Source organism: Leptodactylus fuscus, chromosome 1 (genome assembly GCF_031893055.1).
Source record: "Leptodactylus fuscus isolate aLepFus1 chromosome 1, aLepFus1.hap2, whole genome shotgun sequence".
In the NCBI taxonomy this organism is placed as follows: domain Eukaryota; kingdom Metazoa; phylum Chordata; class Amphibia; order Anura; family Leptodactylidae; genus Leptodactylus; species Leptodactylus fuscus.
Window position 1 is genome coordinate 6,230,508 of NC_134265.1, and position 18,647 is coordinate 6,249,154.

At 47.0% G+C, this 18,647-nt stretch overlaps 1 protein-coding gene across 1 annotated transcript in view; it reads right to left on the minus strand.

The window, feature by feature from the left end:
* Positions 1-6,934: 6,934 nt before the first annotated feature.
* LOC142193878 (uncharacterized) overlaps positions 6,935-18,647 on the minus strand; it is an 87,777-nt gene continuing 76,064 nt past the window's right edge. The window contains exon 6 of the mRNA XM_075262927.1: positions 6,935-7,891. Within this exon, the coding sequence (XP_075119028.1) occupies positions 6,935-7,891 (957 nt within the window). The remainder of the gene's footprint in view (positions 7,892-18,647) is intronic.

An 18,647-nucleotide genomic window follows, 5' to 3' on the forward strand; every position in this document is an offset into this window, starting at 1 on the left:
GCCGGGATTCCAACATCTCCTGGGCCAGATTTCTTGAGATGAGGCCGTTGAAGCCTTGGTCATGTGGGTGGGTTGCGCTGTACTTTAGCATGAAATGAAAGGCTTGGGAGATGGGGAGTTGCTGGGAAGAGGCGCATGATGGCGCGGGCAAAAGGAGAAATGGCAGGAAAAGGTGAGGATGAGGGTGAACTCCCCAAAGTGTCAGAGGCAGATGTGGAGGTGTCCTGGCTGCTGGTCTGGACTGCAGCGCCAGCCCTGTCAACAGTGGGAGAGGCAGTGGCCGCCAGGCCAAACGACGATTATCCTGCGCTTGCTCTCACCCACTGAGCCCAGGGCTTGCCTTCCAAATGATGGCACCCGCAAGAGGTGGTGAGATTCCTCTCTGCAGATCTCCAACCCATCTTGGACTTGCAAATTGCACTAAATTTGTCATGTAACTGACATGTATATGATGAATCCATCCATTGTCTGTTCATTTTGATGAAAGTTAGCCTGTCAGCTGACAGACAGCTGTGCTTGTCAGTGATGATGCCACCGGCTGCTTGTACCCCCAGTTTTTGCTGCTTAGCTTGCCTCCACATCCACACTGCTTTTGCCCCTACACATCACCCCTATCCATGCCTGTGCCTCTAGCTATAAGTCTGCCACCCATGGAAACTCATGGTGCAGAAAGTGAGGGAGCTGACTCTGAGGAACCCTTGGGTTTTGTAGCTGGTACTCCATCAAAGGTCTCTGCTGCTCACACACTCTGCTCAACATACGGTATCTAGGGTTTGAGCGTGTGGTGACCTCGCACAACAGTAGGTGCTTCAGGCAGATGTAGGCCTTGCTGGAGTGTATTGCGGCTAGCTCCAGGTACTGTAGACTTGGGAAAGTGGGTGTCCAAGTGCCGCACTTTCACCCTTAGCTCAGCTAATTTGGGGTATGTTTTTAAAAATCGTTGAACCACTACATTGAACACGTGGGCCAGGCATGGAACGTGTTGGAGGCTGGCAAGCTCCAGAGCCCTCCAACAAGACAAAAAAGCCTGGCCCCAGGGGCAGCGGGGATAAACAAATTGCCATCTCATCCAGGATGGCATCCCTGACCTCAGTGGCAGTGTGCTGTCCGTCCCCCAAGCTGATGAGCTTCAGCCCAGCCTGCTGACGTCTCCCCACACCAGTGTTGCAGCATTTCCAGCTCGTAGCTGGGGTCAATCTAACAGCGGAGGAGGAGGAGGGTGGTGTTTCAGCCCTCCTCCCAGGAATGTTGTGTGGGGAGACAAGTCAGTCCACCACATTTTGCGACCCGGTCCATGCCTCAAGTACATTCAACCACTGTGCCAAGATTGAAAGTTAGCGTCCCTGTCCGCATGCACTTGTCCATTCGTAGCTGGTCCCGTGGATCTTTTGGGCAAAGCGCTGAACTTAGGGACCGCCTCATGTTTGGGGAAAAGTGCTGGTGTGGACGGCACAGTGAGGTGGCGCAGTAGCCAGCAGGCCCAAAAAGGGCAGAGTGTCCACAAGCTGGGACCCCAACATCTCCTGGGCCAGAATTTTTGAGATGAGGCCGTTGAAGCCTTGGGCATGTGGGTGGGTTGTGCTGTACTTTAGCCTGGAATGAAAGGCCTGGGAGATGGGGAGTCACATTGCAAAGTGTGTAAACCACACTCAGTTTGTCCTCGACCTATACATTTAGAAATTATCTCCCCCAGCGAGGAACGTGGCCTCGATGGGGGAATTTTTCTAAGGAAGCTAGAAAAGAGGGCATCTTGGGCCTTGCTGGCTCAGGTCTAGCTTCTGTCATGCAGCTGTCTTCTGCCTCTGGACATCCCTTTGCCTCTAGCCACCTTTTTCCCTGCTTAGCTTGCCTCCACATCCACACTGCTTTTGCCCCTAGACATCACCCCAGTCCATGCCTTAGCTTGTACCCCCAGTTTTTGCTGCTTAGCTTGCCTCCACATCCACACTGCTTTTGCCCCTACACATCACCCCAGTCCATGCCTTAGCTTGTACCCCCAGTTTTTGCTGCTTAGCTTGCCTCCACATCCACACTGCTTTTGCCCCTAGATATCACCCCAGTCCATGCCTCTGCTTGTATCCCCAGTTTTTTCTGCTTAGCTTGCCTCCACATCCACACTGCTTTTGCCCCATGACATCATCCCTATCCATGCCTCTGCCCCTAGCCATAACTCTGCCACCCCTGGAAACTCATGGTGCAGAAACTTTGGGAGCTGACTTTGAGGAACCCTTGGGTTTTGTAGATGGAACTCCATCAAAGGTCTGTGCAGCTCACACACCCTGCTCAAGATATGGTATTGTAGGGTTTCAGCGTGTGTGAATGACGGACAACAGCCTGTGTTTGGACAGATGTAGGCCTTGCTAGAGTGTTTTTAGGCTAGCAGCGACTCCTGTACACTTGCAAAAGTGGGCGCACAAGCGCCGCATTTTCAACAGTAGCTTCGGTACATTTGGGTATGTTTTCAAAAAACTTTGCACCGCTAGGTTAGACGTGGGCCAAACATGGAACGTGTTGGAGGCTGGCAAGCTCCAGAGCCGCTACCAGGTTCCAGCCATTATCACAGGCGCAAAAATGCCAGGCCCCAGGTGTAGCAGGGAAAAAAAAAAGCCATCTCAGCCAGGATGGCATCCCTGACCTCGGAGGCACTGTGCTGTCTGTCCCCCAAGCTGATGAGCTTCAGCACCGCCTGCTGACGTCTCCCCACACCAGTGTTTTAGCGTTTGCTGCTAGTAGCTGGGGTGGAGGTTGCAGCGTCGTAGGGTTTCAGTCTACTCCTGCCATGAATTTTGGCCTGGGAGAGGAGATAGGGTACCTCAGTTTGCACCCCGGGACCAGACTCCACCACATTCACCCTGCCTGTCCTTAAAGATAAGCAGCATCCCTGACCACAGGCACTTGTCCAAGTGTCGGTGGTCAAGTGGACCTTGCAGCAAAGCGCGGAACTAAGGGCCCACCTGATGTTGAGTGACACGTGCTGGTGCAAGGCGGGGACGCCACACACGGGAGAAGTTGTGACGGCTAGGGACGGCATAGTGAGGTGCCACAGTTGCCATCAGGTCCGGGAAGGCGGGAGTTTCAACAAGCCGGAACGCCAACCTCTCCTGGGCCAGCAGTTTAGCGATGTTGGCGTTCTAGGCTTGCGTGGGTGGGTGGTTAGCGGTGTATTTCTGCCGGCGCTCCAATGTCTGAGAGATGGTGCGTTGTTGTAAAAAAGCGCCTGATGGTGCCTTTGATGGTGCAAGAGAAGGAGATAAGACAGAAACAGGGGAGGATGAGGGAGAAGTCAACAAAGTGGCGGAGGCAGATGAAGTGATGTCCTGGCTCGTCCTCTGGAGTGCATCGCCAGCACTGTGAGCAGAGGCAGTGGCATGAACGGCGGGCGACGTTTGTCCTGCCGTTGCTGCCTGCCACTGATTCCATTGCTTGGATTCCAAATGACGGTGCATTGAAGTGGTGGACAGGTTGCTCTTCTCAGGGCCCCTACTCGATTTCGAGAGGCAAATTGTGTAGACGACACTATATCTGTCCTCGGCGCATTCCTTGAAAAAACTCTACACCTTCAAGAAACGTGCCCTCGATGGGGGAGTTTTTCTGGGCTGGGTACAAAAGGGAACATCTTCGGACATTCCGGGTCTGGCCTGGCTTCGGCAAAGCAGCTGACCTCTGCCTCTGGACATGTCTCTGCCTCTAGCTACCCTTTTTGGTGCTGCACCTGCCTCAACATCCACACTACTTTCCCAGCTTGACATCCGCCTTGTCCAGGTGGGGTCGGTGTCCTCGTCGTCCACCACCTCCTCTTCCAACTCCTGTCTCGCCTCCTCCTCCTGCACAATGCGCATGTCAACTGGCTGCCCTGACAGCAACTGCGTCTCATCGTCGTCGATGAGGGTGGGTTGCTGGTCATCCGCCACCAAATCGACCGGAGATGGAATGGAGGAGACTCTAGTGTTTGAGCATCTGGACACAGATACTCGTCTGTTAGGTCCGTGGAATCGCGAAATGGAGGGGCAGGTTGCGGTACAGTCAAAGGAAGGGAGAACAGCTCTGGGGAGCAGGGACAGTTGGGGTTATTGTTCTGGGAAGATTGGGAATTTTGGGTGGAAGGAGGACAAGACTGTTGGGTAAGAGGAGGTAGAGGCTGACTGGCTGGTGGACAATGTGCTTTAAGCGTTATCCGACAGCCATTGCAAGACCTGTTCCTGGTTCTCGGGCCTACTAATCTTTGTACCATTCAGCCTAGTTAATGTGGAACTTTTGTGCAAAGCGCAGAACTTAGGGCCCGCCTGATGTTAAGGGACACACGCTGGTACAAGGCTCAACTCACCCTAAGTGCCAAAAACACTGCTGGTGCAAGGCTCTACTCATGCCAAGGGCTTCAATCTCTGCTGGGAGCTCAGCTTAAGGTCCTGCAACTTTGTTTGGAAGGGCTCATGTTAAGGGCTAGAAAAGTGAATTTTGGAAGGTCTTACCACATCACACACACACACACTCAAAATGACAGTTAAGGGTGAGGGCTTTTGGATTTCCCATTGTCTATTCCATCTGTGGTTGTCATGGGGAACGTGATTTAAAGGGGTGGTTGTTACTGTTTGTTGAGCTTAAATTGGGGTTTGTGTCCATCCATTTGGGGAGTAAAGAAGGTTTCCAGGTATTTTCCCACTTTGATAGAGGTTTTTTTGAATGTGGAAAGTGTGTAGTTGTTAGGCTGTGATGTTGGGGTAATAGAGGGTCTTTGGTGTGTTAGATGCCCCCAGACATGCTTCCCCTGCTGTCCCAGTGTCATTCCAGAGGTGTTGGCATCATTTCCTGGGGTGTCATAGTGGACTTGGTGACCCTCCAGACACGGATTTGGGTTTCCCCCTTAACGAGTATATGTTCCCCATAGACTATAATGGGGTTCGAAACCCGTTCGAACACACGAACATTGAGCGGCTGTTCGAATCGAATTTCGAACCTCGAACATTTTAGTGTTCGCTCATCTCTAATGTTAATGGATGGGTTATAACTCCTGATCTGTTTTGTGGTAAGGGTCTCATCTTTGAAGGTGTGTGTAGAAACAGGTTCTATAACCTGTTGATCGTTAGCCCCAAACCAGAGTGGTCAGACCAGCATGTGATCATTATCTCTCACTGTGATATATACATCTAGAATTAGTGTAAGATGTTGGTTTACACATAGATATTTTAAATTCTTCATTTCATGAGAAAGGTCATCCCAGTTTGGAAAGTAATAATGAGATGCAGATTACATTAGGCCGTATCCAATAGTCATGTGCCACACCTTGTTATAGCTCTACAACGAATCATGTCATTAGAATAGTCCAACCTGCTTTTGTCTGTTTTGTATTTAAACTACCTTTTTGCACCATTAAAATCAGAATCCATTTTGATACACACCATCTGTGTCTTTGTGGTTCCCCAGGCTAAAGGATGGCTGTAGTCTATCCAGGCCTGTTATTTAATTTGAAACTACAACAACATAAGCTCTGGGGGTCTTGTGCCCCTAACAATATAAAGGCACGTCCCCACCTGCAGGGTGGCGGCGTAACTTCACCGCACATGCTCAGCATGAGCAGAATGGGACTTAGCCTCCAAGCGGCTCCAACAGGTCTGAGCATGCTCAGTAAAGGGGGAATGGGACTTAGCCTCTGGACGTCTCCAAAAGGTCCAAGCACCCTCAGTAGGAGAGGAATGTGACAGCCCCTGAGCGCCTCCAAATGGTCTGAGCATGCTTAGTAGGTAGAGAGCTGGACTTAAACTCCGCAGTCCTTACTGCACAACACCGAGGGCGAGGGTTGGATTGGCCCGCAGGTGGCGCTATGCGCTGGACAGGAAACCTGCGGGACCCTATCCTAACACGTGCCCAATGTTATTGAAGCCACTATTCTTATGGGAAACTCTAAGGGAGCAAATGTTTTAATTCCGTGTATTCCTTTGCTACCAAGCGACAGGCCCTTCAATTTTAAGCGTCTGCAGTTCCCAATCAGACTTGCATTTGCTATGACTATAAACAAAGCACAAGGTCAATCACTTAAAGTAGCCGGCATTAATTTGGAGAGCCCGTGTTTTTCACATGGACAGTTGTATGTTGCTCGCTCTAGAGTGGGTAACCCCAAAAATCTTTTCATATACAGGTATGTACCTGAAGGTAAAACCAGAAACATTGTTTACCAAAAAGCACCACAATAGATAGTTGTGTAACTGAAACCAATTTTAATCTTTTGTCCATGAACTATTTATAGATTACACTGGAGGGAGGGGGAAGGGCTGCACTATGTTGTTAATTGGGTGTAAATGTTTTACATGTTTGTGTAAGGGGCATACATTTTAATTTTTGATAAAATAGAATAGTTCAAAAAATAGTTGTAATAGTTTATACTACATAATATGTATTGAATATGTAAAATCAATAAAAATGTTGAAATTAAAAAATAAGTTGCTGTTCACATCAATGTTACGATAAATTAGTAAAATGACAAAATAATAAAAATTTAAAGTGGAAAAAAAAGATTTACTGTAGCTCTGTGAAAATATCAATTTCAGTGTGACACGGAAAATTTTACTTTAGCTCGTATAATCAACAATTTAACATATTTCCTGCGAGTGAAGCCGCGGGTATTCTACTAGTATTTAATATTTTAGCTATTTTGTTTTTGGTGATTTCTGTCTTTTGACACAGTAGTTTGTTCTGTTGTCTGAAAATTACCTTAAGTGCCTTTTTTTTTTTGCATATTTTTCCCATGATGATCGTACGGGCTCTGCTTCTGAGCCCGCTCAACCACCATCACGTACGTGGAGATGAAGCAACTACCCACATTCGCCTGCGCACATGTACATAAGAATGCATGAAGGAGTTAAAGAAAAATAAATAATTTAACCTAAAAAAAACAAACTGAATATAAGTTCTTTCTTACAACGTAGACGGGTCAATAACTTCAGGTTGAAAATCCACTTATAATTTGCTTCTCCCCTGTGTGATGCCTTCTTTGATGCCTAACAAGGTCTGATTTCCGAGTATAACATTTCCCACATTCTGGGCATGAAAATGGCTTCTCTCCTGTGTGAGTTCTTTGATGCCTAAGAAATTGGAAATTAGAGATAAACCATTTCCCACATTCTGGGCATGAATATGGTTTCTCTCCTGTGTGAGTTATTTGATGCCTAAGAAATTGGAAATTAGAGATAAAACATTTCCCACATTCTGGGCATGAATATGGCTTCTCTCCTGTGTGAATTCTTTGATGCTGATCAAGGCCTGATTTCCGAGCAAAACATTTCCCACATTGTGAGCAAGAATAAGACTTCTCTCCTGTGTGAATTCTTTGATGATTAACAAGGACTGATTTCCAAGTAAAACATTTCCCACATTGTGAGCAAGAATAAGACTTCTCTCCTGTGTGAATTCTTTGATGATTAACAAGGGCTGAATTACAAGTAAAACATTTCCCACATTGTGAGCAAGAATAAGACTTCTCTCCTGTGTGAATTCTTTGATGCTTAACAAGGTCTGATTTTCGAGCCAAATATTTCCCACATTCTGAGCAACAATAAGACTTCACCCCTGTGTGAATGCTTTGATGACTAACAAGGTCTGATTTCAAAATAAAACATTTCCCACATTCTGAGCAAGTGTAAGGCTTCTCTCCTGTGTGAATTCTTTGATGACTAACAAGGACTGATCTAAAAATAAAACATTTCCCACATTCTGAGCAAGTGTAAGGCTTCTCTCCTGTGTGAGTTTTTTGATGCTTATTAAGGCTTGATTTCTCAGCAAAATATTTCCCACATTCTGAGCAAGAATAAGACTTCTCTCCTGTGTGAGTTCTTAGATGCGTAACAAGTTTTGATTTCCAAGTAAAACATCTCCCACATTCTGGGCATGAATATGGCTTCTCTCCTGTGTGAGTTTTCTGAAGTATAGCACCCTTTCTACATTTTTCATTTTTTTTAACAGACGCCAATGAATTAGAAGAAAGATCTTTCTCTTGAATGGCTGAGGGTATATCTGGGGTAATGACATGCTCTTCATATGGATCTTGTGTGATACCATCATCCTCTGCTTTATAATCTGTAGATATCAGATGTCCCTCTGAGCTCCTGGTACAGTCATCTGACAAGAAGAAAACTGATGTTACTATTATTGAATAACATAACCTTATAAGTATATTCCCCACTGAGCTGCCGCTGCCTGAGACGCTTCAGACCGTGTGAAGAAGTGAAGTCAGTGGCACAGGCAGCAAACGATGGCAGCGCGGCCTACTTCATTAGTATTCACTGTGCCGAGACGGAGGTCAGTGACAGTGACTAGTCATGAAGCGGGGCAGGAGACGCCACCACTGCTCTAGGTCACTGTAGAGGTGAACACAATCCCTGGCTGCTTAAATATGGCAACTTATGTGGAATAATACTGTAGGACGCCATAAATCTTACTGTATTACACCCCATACACTCCAAACCACATCTGCTGGATTTCCCAGCCTGAACTCACTGCGGATCTGCTGTCCCATACAGTATGTAGTAGGGTCTGTGGAGTCACAAGGAAGCAGGGACTCCTAGCGTCATAGATCACTAAGATATGGGGAGTCCTGGTGTGTGGACAGAGTTCAGGCTGGGAAATGTGACTGATGTACAGACCAGATTTTCTAGTCCGGATTCCATAGTGTGATTGGAGTCTAAGGTGAGGTTTACACAGTGACATTTGTAGAAGCTGCTTCAGGAATTCAGAAGAAGAATTTTTCCGCTTTACCAAATCAGCCCCCGAATCTCCATCAGATTCCTTACTGGCCAGGCCGGATTTTCCACCTCCCATTTATTTCCATAGAGCTCTGAGGTAGAATCTGCCTGAAGATCGAGCAGGAGGATTATTTTTCTGGCCCCTGAAATAATCTGCTATATAATTCTGGTAAATTCTTTCCCTTCACGAGGACTGACAGCCGGTGAGGAAGAAATTTGCCTCGTTCACATCGATGTCAAGTCCATATTCCTGCTGTCCGCTCTATTCTATACTACATTTATTACCCCCTATAGCGGTATCACATTTATATTCAGGTATTATTAGTATTTTACCTGAATCGGGGAACAACAAATAGTCTAAACAATGTCTGAATAGAATCAGTGACCCTTCTGTGCTTTATATAGTGGTGACTCCTCACCTGGGCGGGTCCCTGTAGGAATGTCCTCCTCACACTCCTCATCACCACTCACATAGGGCTCTTCCTTTATTCTCATAGATATAGCATTCATGTCGCTCACATCTTTATCCGGATGGAAAATCTGGGAAACAAATAATGTAAAAGTCACCGGACAAATGGGGAAGTCACAGAGAATGTTCTAGATCATTAATCCGCATGTAGATGAAAGATGTCCTGACAGTAGCTGCAGGTCTGTGAGAAGCCGGATAAACATATTAGATGGCGGCTCAATGACACCGCCCATGTATATAACCATATAATACTGCTGGATACAACAAGACTGACCACAAGGACTTCACAGCCCGTCTACACATCATAGGGAATATCTCCATCTACCTGATCATCATCCTGTGGAAGAAGAGGACTGGGACATCTCTCCGGTGTTGTCCTCTCACTGGATCTACCTGTAGGAAACACAGACAGGGACTGAATTCATTCTGTACATACAAATAATGGAAGTCCATGTGTATATAGTCATGTCTATTACCTGCTGATGTGAGGGGCTGCTGGTCCTCCATCATCACCTCCTTGTACAGATCCTTGTGTCCTTCTAAATACTCCCACTCCTCCATGGAGAAATAGACAGCGACATCCTGACACCTTATAGGAACCTGACAACACAATGATACAGTCATCACCCCGACCCCTCCAGTTACTGTATAATGTCCCAGCATTCCCAGCAGTGTCACCTCTCCAGTCAGCAGCTCCAGCATCTTGTTGGTGAGTTCTAGGATCTTCTGTCCATTGATCTCCTCCTGTATCAGGGGGTGAGGTGGAGGCCCCGGGATTGGGCTCAGGGTTCCTCCATATCCATCATACACAGGAGCCTGACAGCGCCCACTAGAGGTCTTCTTCACTACTGTGTAATCCTGGTTATGGGGAGACACATTAATAAATCTCACTACATACATGTCCAGAGTCCATCACCTCTCCAGTCATATCATCTGTTATTACTATAGATAAGAATGATGTCATGATGACATCATCAGAATCTCTCACCTCTCCAGTAAGCTGGTAGATGATCTCTAGGGTGAGATTTAATAGACTTTCCGCCATCTTGTTCCTGTCTCTTTCCATCCTTGATGGATCAATCAGGAATATTCTCTTCTATAGAAGATACTGAGAGGATTCTATATTGTAGGAACCTGAATGGAGAGAAGATGAGACAATGTAATCACTACACGGAATCCCATGGAATAAATAGAAGAGTTGAGTCCCATTATTATCACCACCTCCTACTTCTGACGTCCGCAGCGTGTAGCTCAGGAAGGGAGTGACTTGTTGTGGGCCGGCTTGGTGGGTATATAAGGTGTGTGATAGGCTGAACAGAATCTCATTGGGAGTATTTGACCAGCCTCAAGCGTACTGGCTGAGGGGTGTTCAGTGCTGCCCGGGGTGTTGCAACACAAATTGGATCTGGAAGAACCAAAACCTGATGCCGAACAGCCCAGGAGTCTCCAGCAGCTCTAGTAGAATGAGCCGTGCTACCCACTAAGGAGGGGAAGAAACCCTCAAGAAGGTGAGGAAGAGTCCAAAGATACGGAGCTGACACTTGTAAAGATGACACTGACTTTCCCTGCAGCTTCAGTCACAAGTGATGGTTCGTCCATCGATCTCTTGGAACAGCCACAACTGTCACAGATAGATCTCCCACATCTCTGGCCATAGAGGCAGCGCCGCACCTCCCATGAGGCGACCTGAAGCGAGTGCTTCAGGCGGTTACCTATGGTTACCTAAGCCAGTCCAGGACAAGCTGTCCTGGACTGGCTTAGCACCGAGCGGTGGTTTGGGGAGGCCACTGGAGCAGCGCTGCTCCAGCAGCCTCCCCTCACGCTCAGGCAGAGAGCAGGTCTTCTCCGTGCCTGCTCTCTGTGCTAAGCCCCGCCCCCTTCACTTCGCCACACCCCCTCTGCTCCGCCCCCTCCTCCGGCAGGTGGGGGGCGGCTTTCTGTAGTTCGCCTCGGGCGGCGAAAGGGCTAAGTTCACCCCTACATAGAGGTGAAGACACTCGGCCCCTGATATTATTCACTGTGTGCAAAATATATGTTGATCTAGATAACTAGTAGATTCACTGAGGAACTATCTAGAAAGAAAATATATAATATGTAACTTTTATTAATTTATAGGATTAAAAAAGTATCAAAACGTGTTTCCAATAGCCAGGAAACAACAATGGATCTATGTCCTTGGTCACAATGCACACTAGGACGTATCCATGTGTACCAATAAATCGTGGAACTAATCGTGATATAAAACTATCTTTTAGGTCAAAAGGTAAAAGATACAAGGTATGAGGGTGCAGTGATTTTGTTGGCTAAAGCACAATAACTGAATGCTTCTCTGCCTCCCTCAACCGTAGAAAGCATGCCTAATAGAGATGAGCGAACACTAAAATGTTCGAGGTTCGAAATTCGATTCGAACAGCCGCTCACTGTTCGAGTGTTCGAATGGGTTTCGAACCCCATTATAGTCTATGGGGAACATAAACTCGTTAAGGGGGAAACCCAAATTCGTGTCTGGAGGGTCACCAAGTCCACTATGACACCCCAGGAAATGATACCAACACCCTGGAATGACACTGGGACAGCAGGGGAAGCATGTCTGGGGGCATAAAAGTCACTTTATTTCATGGAAATCCCTGTCAGTTTGCGATTTTCGCAAGCTAACTTTTCCCCATAGAAATGCATTGGCCAGTGCTGATTGGCCAGAGTACGGAACTCGACCAATCAGCGCTGGCTCTGCTGGAGGAGGCGGAGTCTAAGATAGCTCCACACCAGTCTCCATTCAGGTCCGACCTTAGACTCCGCCTCCTCCGGCAGAGCCAGCGCTGATTGGCCGAAGGCTGGCCAATGCATTCCTATGCGAATGCAGAGACTTAGCAGTGCTGAGTCAGTTTTGCTCAACTACACATCTGATGCACACTCGGCACTGCTACATCAGATGTAGCAATCTGATGTAGCAGAGCCGAGGGTGCACTAGAACCCCTGTGCAAACTCAGTTCACGCTAATAGAATGCATTGGCCAGCGCTGATTGGCCAATGCATTCTATTAGCCCGATGAAGTAGAGCTGAATGTGTGTGCTTAGCACACACATTCAGCTCTACTTCATCAGGCTAATAGAATACATTGGCCAATCAGCGCTGGCCAATGCATTCTATTAGCTTGATGAAGCAGAGTGTGCACAAGGGTTCAAGCGCACCCTCGGCTCTGATGTAGCAGAGCTGAGGCTGCACAAGGGTTCAAGCACACCCTCGGCTCTGATGTAGGAGAGCCGAGGGTGCACTTGAACCCTTGTGCACCCTCAGCTCTGCTACATCAGAGCCGAGGGTGCGCTTGAACCCTTGTGCACACTCTGCTTCATCAAGCTAATAGAATGCATTGGCCAGCGCTGATTGGCCAGAGTACGGAACTCGACCAATCAGCGCTGGCTCTGCTGGAGGAGGCGGAGTCTAAGATCGCTCCACACCAGTCTCCATTCAGGTCCGACATTAGACTCCGCCTCCTCCAGCAGAGCCAGCGCTGATTGGCCGAATTCCGTACTCTGGCCAATCAGCACTGGCTAATGCATTGTATTGGCGTGATGAAGCAGTGCTGAATGTGTGTGCTTAGCACACACATTCAGCTCTACTTCATCGGGCTAATAGAATGCATTGGCCAATCAGCGCTGGCCAATGCATTCTATTAGCGTGAACTGAGTTTGCACAGGGGTTCTAGTGCACCCTCGGCTCTGCTACATCAGATTGCTACATCTGATGTAGCAGTGCCGAGTGTGCATCAGATGTGTAGTTGAGCAAAACTGACTCAGCACTGCTAAGTCTGCATTCGCATAGGAATGCATTGGCCAGCCTTCGGCCAATCAGCGCTGGCTCTGCCGGAGGAGGCGGAGTCTAAGGTCGGACCTGAATGGAGACTGGTGTGGAGCGATCTTAGACTCCGCCTCCTCCAGCAGAGCCAGCGCTGATTGGTCGAGTTCCGTACTCTGGCCAATCAGCGCTGGCCAATGCATTCTATTAGCCCGATGAAGTAGAGCTGAATGTGTGTGCTTAGCACACACATTCAGCTCTACTTCATCAGGCTAATAGAATACATTGGCCAATCAGCGCTGGCCAATGCATTCTATTAGCTTGATGAAGCAGAGTGTGCACAAGGGTTCAAGTGCACCCTCGGCTCTCCTACATCAGAGCCGAGGGTGCGCTTGAACCCTTGTGCAGCCTCGGCTCTGCTACATCAGAGCCGAGGGTGCGCTTGAACCCTTGTGCAGCCTCGGCTCTGCTACATCAGAGCCGAGGGTGCGCTTGAACCCTTGTGCACACTCTGCTTCATCAAGCTAATAGAATGCATTGGCCAGCACTGATTGGCCAGAGTACGGAATTCGGCCAATCAGCGCTGGCCAATGCATCCCTATGGGAAAAAGTTTATCTCACAAAAATCACAATTACACACCCGATAGAGCCCCAAAAAGTTATTTTTAATAACATTCCCCCCTAAATAAAGGTTATCCCTAGCTATCCCTGCCTGTACAGCTATCCCTGTCTCATAGTCACAAAGTTCACATTCTCATATGACCCGGATTTGAAATCCACTATTCGTCTAAAATGGAGGTCACCTGATTTCGGCAGCCAATGACTTTTTCCAATTTTTTTCAATGCCCCCGGTGTCGTAGTTCCTGTCCCACCTCCCCTGCGCTGTTATTGGTGCAAAAAAGGCGCCAGGGAAGGTGGGAGGGGAATCGAATTTTGGCGCACTTTACCACGTGGTGTTCGATTCGATTCGATTCGAACATGGCGAACACCCTGATATCCGATCGAACATGTGTTCGATAGAACACTGTTCGCTCATCTCTAATGCCTAATAGACAAACAGCACGGTTCAAAATTGTGTCCAACTCACTTGTGTGCTTTAAAGCCCTCCAGCACTTGTCTCCCCCGAGGTTACTGGCCTAACGCCACGCCAACGGGATCTGGCAAGCCTGAAGGTGCTTAGTGAGTGGCACTTAACCGTCTGCTGTTTATCTAATAAAAGACATGTAACTAAATAGTCTGACCTATATGTAGCCCAACGCTGAATTTCTTCAAAACTATGAGTCATCAGGGGCCAATGAACTGTAATACAACATGGGTTAATAATCTAATCACAAATGAGTGTGACCACACGAGACCGCACTGATGCCGGCGGTAGCGCGTCGCAAACATAACCCACTCTTAAAGAACAGTCCCCTCCTTCCCTATGTCATTCCTCCAATCGCTGCGTTAGGTGGGTGTGTCATCACTCGATGATGCAAGCATATCGTCGTATATACACTGCACAGCCTCGCGCATGCGCATACTAGCGAGAGAGGGACTTAGTTTCGCGGTCGACATACCATTCCTCCAATCACTGCGCTCAGTGGGTGTGTAATCGCTCGATAGTATGAGCATATCGCGGTATGTCCATTGCACAACCCAATGTCGCATACATGGTCTCTTATTCTTCTCCTAAACGAATCCTGAACGATCGTGATACCCCAGTGGCAAGGCACTTTAAAAGGTGCCATAATGCAGACATCAGATCTTTGAAATTTCAGGCCATTGAAGTTGTGGGACCACATGCTCGTGGTGGAGATTGGGACAATTTGGTCCTGAGAAAGGAGACTCAATGGATCTATAAACTAGATACTCTCCAACCGAGTGGAATAAATGAGACCCTTGACTTCTCATGTTAGATTTGACATGGGTTAGGTACTTGGGTCATGTGATAACAACATAAGTTTATTCACTCCCAATATTATGATCTGTATTGGCATAGCCATCTACGTCACTTATGATTTGCTTTGTATATATTTTGCCTCTGAAGACATCTTGTTCACTTTCTGCCTAGATATTGGTAATGTCACTGGAAAATGAACCGCTTATCAGCTTTTGATCTGACCATTGGCTATGGTCAGTGTTTTCCCCCTTTTTTGTACTGATATTACAGTCCTCCTACGGGTATCATTTATTCTTATTGTCATTCTGAGACATATTGTAGCCATCCCCATGAACACCTACTCTCTAGTGAGCATATTTACCTGTCATGCTTCCTTTTCTGTTTTATCTAGCATCTAGAATCACAAGTGATAGCCAAAGGGTATATACGTTTCACTATTTCATAGGATTACTTGATGTATACCAGTTTGGTATTCACATCTTTTGACACCGTATATTAGTTATTAATGATAATAGTTATGTATACTTACCTTTGGATTATATGTTATATGTTAATTTAGAATAGAAAAAGTAATGAGCTATAATTATGCTAAGGCGGGTTGTTGCTCTGACAAGCTATTTATTCTTTTTGGGTGATTGGTGCTTTGGATGCATCTTATACACACCTGTTTTCTTCATGACATTGTTAGAACATATTGATGTTGGATACAATTGCATTATGTATCCATCATGTAGCGATGTCTGTCCTTGGTGTAGCTGTTCATGGTATGTGGTGTAAAGCGCATGCGCGAGCATCATTAAGCGGACGATAGACTAAGTTCCTCTTCTGTTATTATGCGCATGCGCCGGGTTGTGCAATGGACATACCGTGATATGCTCATACTATCGAGCGATTACACACCCACTGAGCGCAGTGATTGGAGGAATGGTATGTCGGCCGCGAAACTAAGTCCCTCTCTCGCTAGTATGCGCATGCGCGAGGCTGTGCAGTGTATATACGACGATATGCTTGCATCATCGAGCGATGACACACCCACCTAGCGCAGCGATTGGAGGAATGACATAGGGAAAGAGGGGACTGTTCTTTAAGAGTGGGTTATGTTTGCGACACGCTACCGCCGGCATCAGTGCGGTCTCGTGTGGTCACACTCATTTGTGATTAGGGTATTAACCCATGATGTATTACAGTTCATTGGCCCCTGATGACTCATAGTTTTGAAGAAATTCAGCGTTGGGCTACATATAGGTCAGACTATTTAGTTACATGTCTTTTATTAGATAAACAGCAGACGGTTAAGTGCCACTCACTAAGCACCTTCAGGCTTGCCAGATCCCGTTGGCGTGGCGTTAGGCCAGTAACCTCGGGGGAGACAAGTGCTGGAGGGCTTTAAAGCACACAAGTGAGTTGGACACAATTTTGAACCGTGCTGTTTGTCTATTAGGCATGCTTTCTACGGTTGAGGGAGGCAGAGAAGCAATCAGTTATTGTGCTTTAGCCAACAAAATCACTGCACCCTCATACCTTGTATCTTTTACCTTTTGACCTGAAAGATAGTTTTATATGACAATTAGTTCCACGATTTATTGGTACACATGGATACGTCCTAGTGCGCATTGTGACCAAGGACATAGATCCATTGTTGTTTCCTGGCTATTGGAAACACGTTTTGATACTTTTTTAATCCTATAAATTAATAAAAGTTACATATTATATATTTTCTTTCTAGATATTTCCTCAGTGGCCCCTGATATTACCAGCACACTGGAACTAACTGTACAGTCCTCCCTGACCCTGACAGAAGAGGAAGTATTACAGCCTAGTACGCAACGTGCAACAACAAGTGACTAATGCAGAGGAGAAAGTGGCCAACGAGAATCTGTAGGTTTGTGACTTACTGAAATGAGCAGAATCTTACATGATGGTATAGAGGACGTAGAGAATGGGCCCCGCTGTAGGGACATGAGAGGAATGAGTGTCCCGGAGAATGTTCTATCCAGAGATCTAACACCGATACAGGGGCTTGTAAAAGTATTCACACCCCTTGACCATTATAGTGTGTGGGGGCCACAAAGAGGACATTATAGCGAGTGGGGACCACAAGGAGGGAGACTGAATGTATGAGAAGGGCTGAAAGCGAGCACTTACCTCCTCGGGTACAGCAGCCGTCTGCTCACAGGACCTGTGATGATGTCATAGGTGTGGGAGGAGTCAATGAGTCACATGATCAGTTCCTGCTGTTATTGCTTTATCTGTGCAGAAGAGCTAAAGGCTGTGTAGTGAGCTAAAGGACCTGTGATGATGTCACCTGTGTGGGAGGAGTCACAGAATCACATGACCTGATATTAGACGTCTCTGCAGAGCAGTCTGTAGCGCAGCCATCTGTGTGTGACGTGTTTATAGCAGAGCCGTCTGTGTGTAATGTATATGTAGCAGAGCCGTCTGTGTGTAATGTATATGTAGCAGAGCCGTCTGTGTGTGACGTGTATGTAGCGGAGCCGTCTGTGTGTGTGACGTGTATGTAGCAGAGCCGTCTGTGTGTGACGTGTATGTATTGGAGCCATCTGTGTGTGATGTGTATGTACCGCAGGAGTCTGTGTGTGACGTGTATATATTGGAGCCATCTGTGTGTGATGTGTATGTACCGGAGCCGTCTGTGTGTGACGTGTATGTAGCGCAGCTGTCTGCGTGTGACGTGTATGTAGCGCAGCTGTCTGCGTGTGACGTGTATGTAGCGGAGCCATGTGCGTGTGATGTGTATGTAGCGGAGCCATCTGTGTGTGACGTGTATGTATTGGAGCCGTCTGTGTGTGACATGTATGTAGCGGAGCCGTCTGCGTGTGACATGTATGTAGCAGAACTTTCTGTGTGTGACGTGTATGTTGAGCAGCCGTCTGTGTGTGACGTGTATGTAGCGGAGCCGTCGGCGTGTAACGTGTATGTAGCGGAGCCGTCTGCGTGTGACGTGTATCTAGCAGAGCCATGTGCGTGTGACATGTATGTAGTGGAGCTGACTGTGTGACGTGTATGTAGCGGAGCATTTCATAAGAATAAAAATAATGTGAAGGTGAAATTTAGACATTTTTTTTTTCAGTAATACTTTTAATCCTAAAATTAAATTAATTTTCACAAGAGGATAAAAAATTCCCTAAAGTTTGTTACACAATTTCTCCTGAGTACAGCAATACCCCATATGTGGTCAAACTCTGCTGTATGGGAACATGGTGAGGCTCAGAATGGAAAGAGCAATATTTGGCTTTTAGAGGGCAGATTTTGCTGGAATAGTTTTCAGGTGCCATGTCACATTTGCCAAGTCCCTAAAGTGCCAGTACAATGGAAACCCCCCCCCCAAAGTGACCCCATAAACTACACCCCTCAAGGAATTTCTCAGGAAGTAAAGTGAAAAATGAAATTCTTAAAGAAATCTGCCATTTCGGTGCCCAGTACGTTGCACGCACTTTATGTCATCAGTGACATGCCATCCCAGGTAGAAAGAAGTTTATATGTGGGTGTACACTGCTGCTTGTGCACACAGCAGGGCTCAGAAGGGAAGGAGCACTACTTTTTTAGCTATTGGGGTACAGAGTTAGAGGGGCTTTCTGGACACCATGTTGTATTTGCAGAGCCCTGGAGGTGCCAGTAATTTGGAATTCCCCAAGAAGTGACCCCATTTTGTAGGGGCAATTTTATAATGTCTACAAATATGACATGGTGTCCAAAATCCAACAATCTAAATCTGTGCTCCAAAAACCACATAGAGCTTCTTCACATCTGA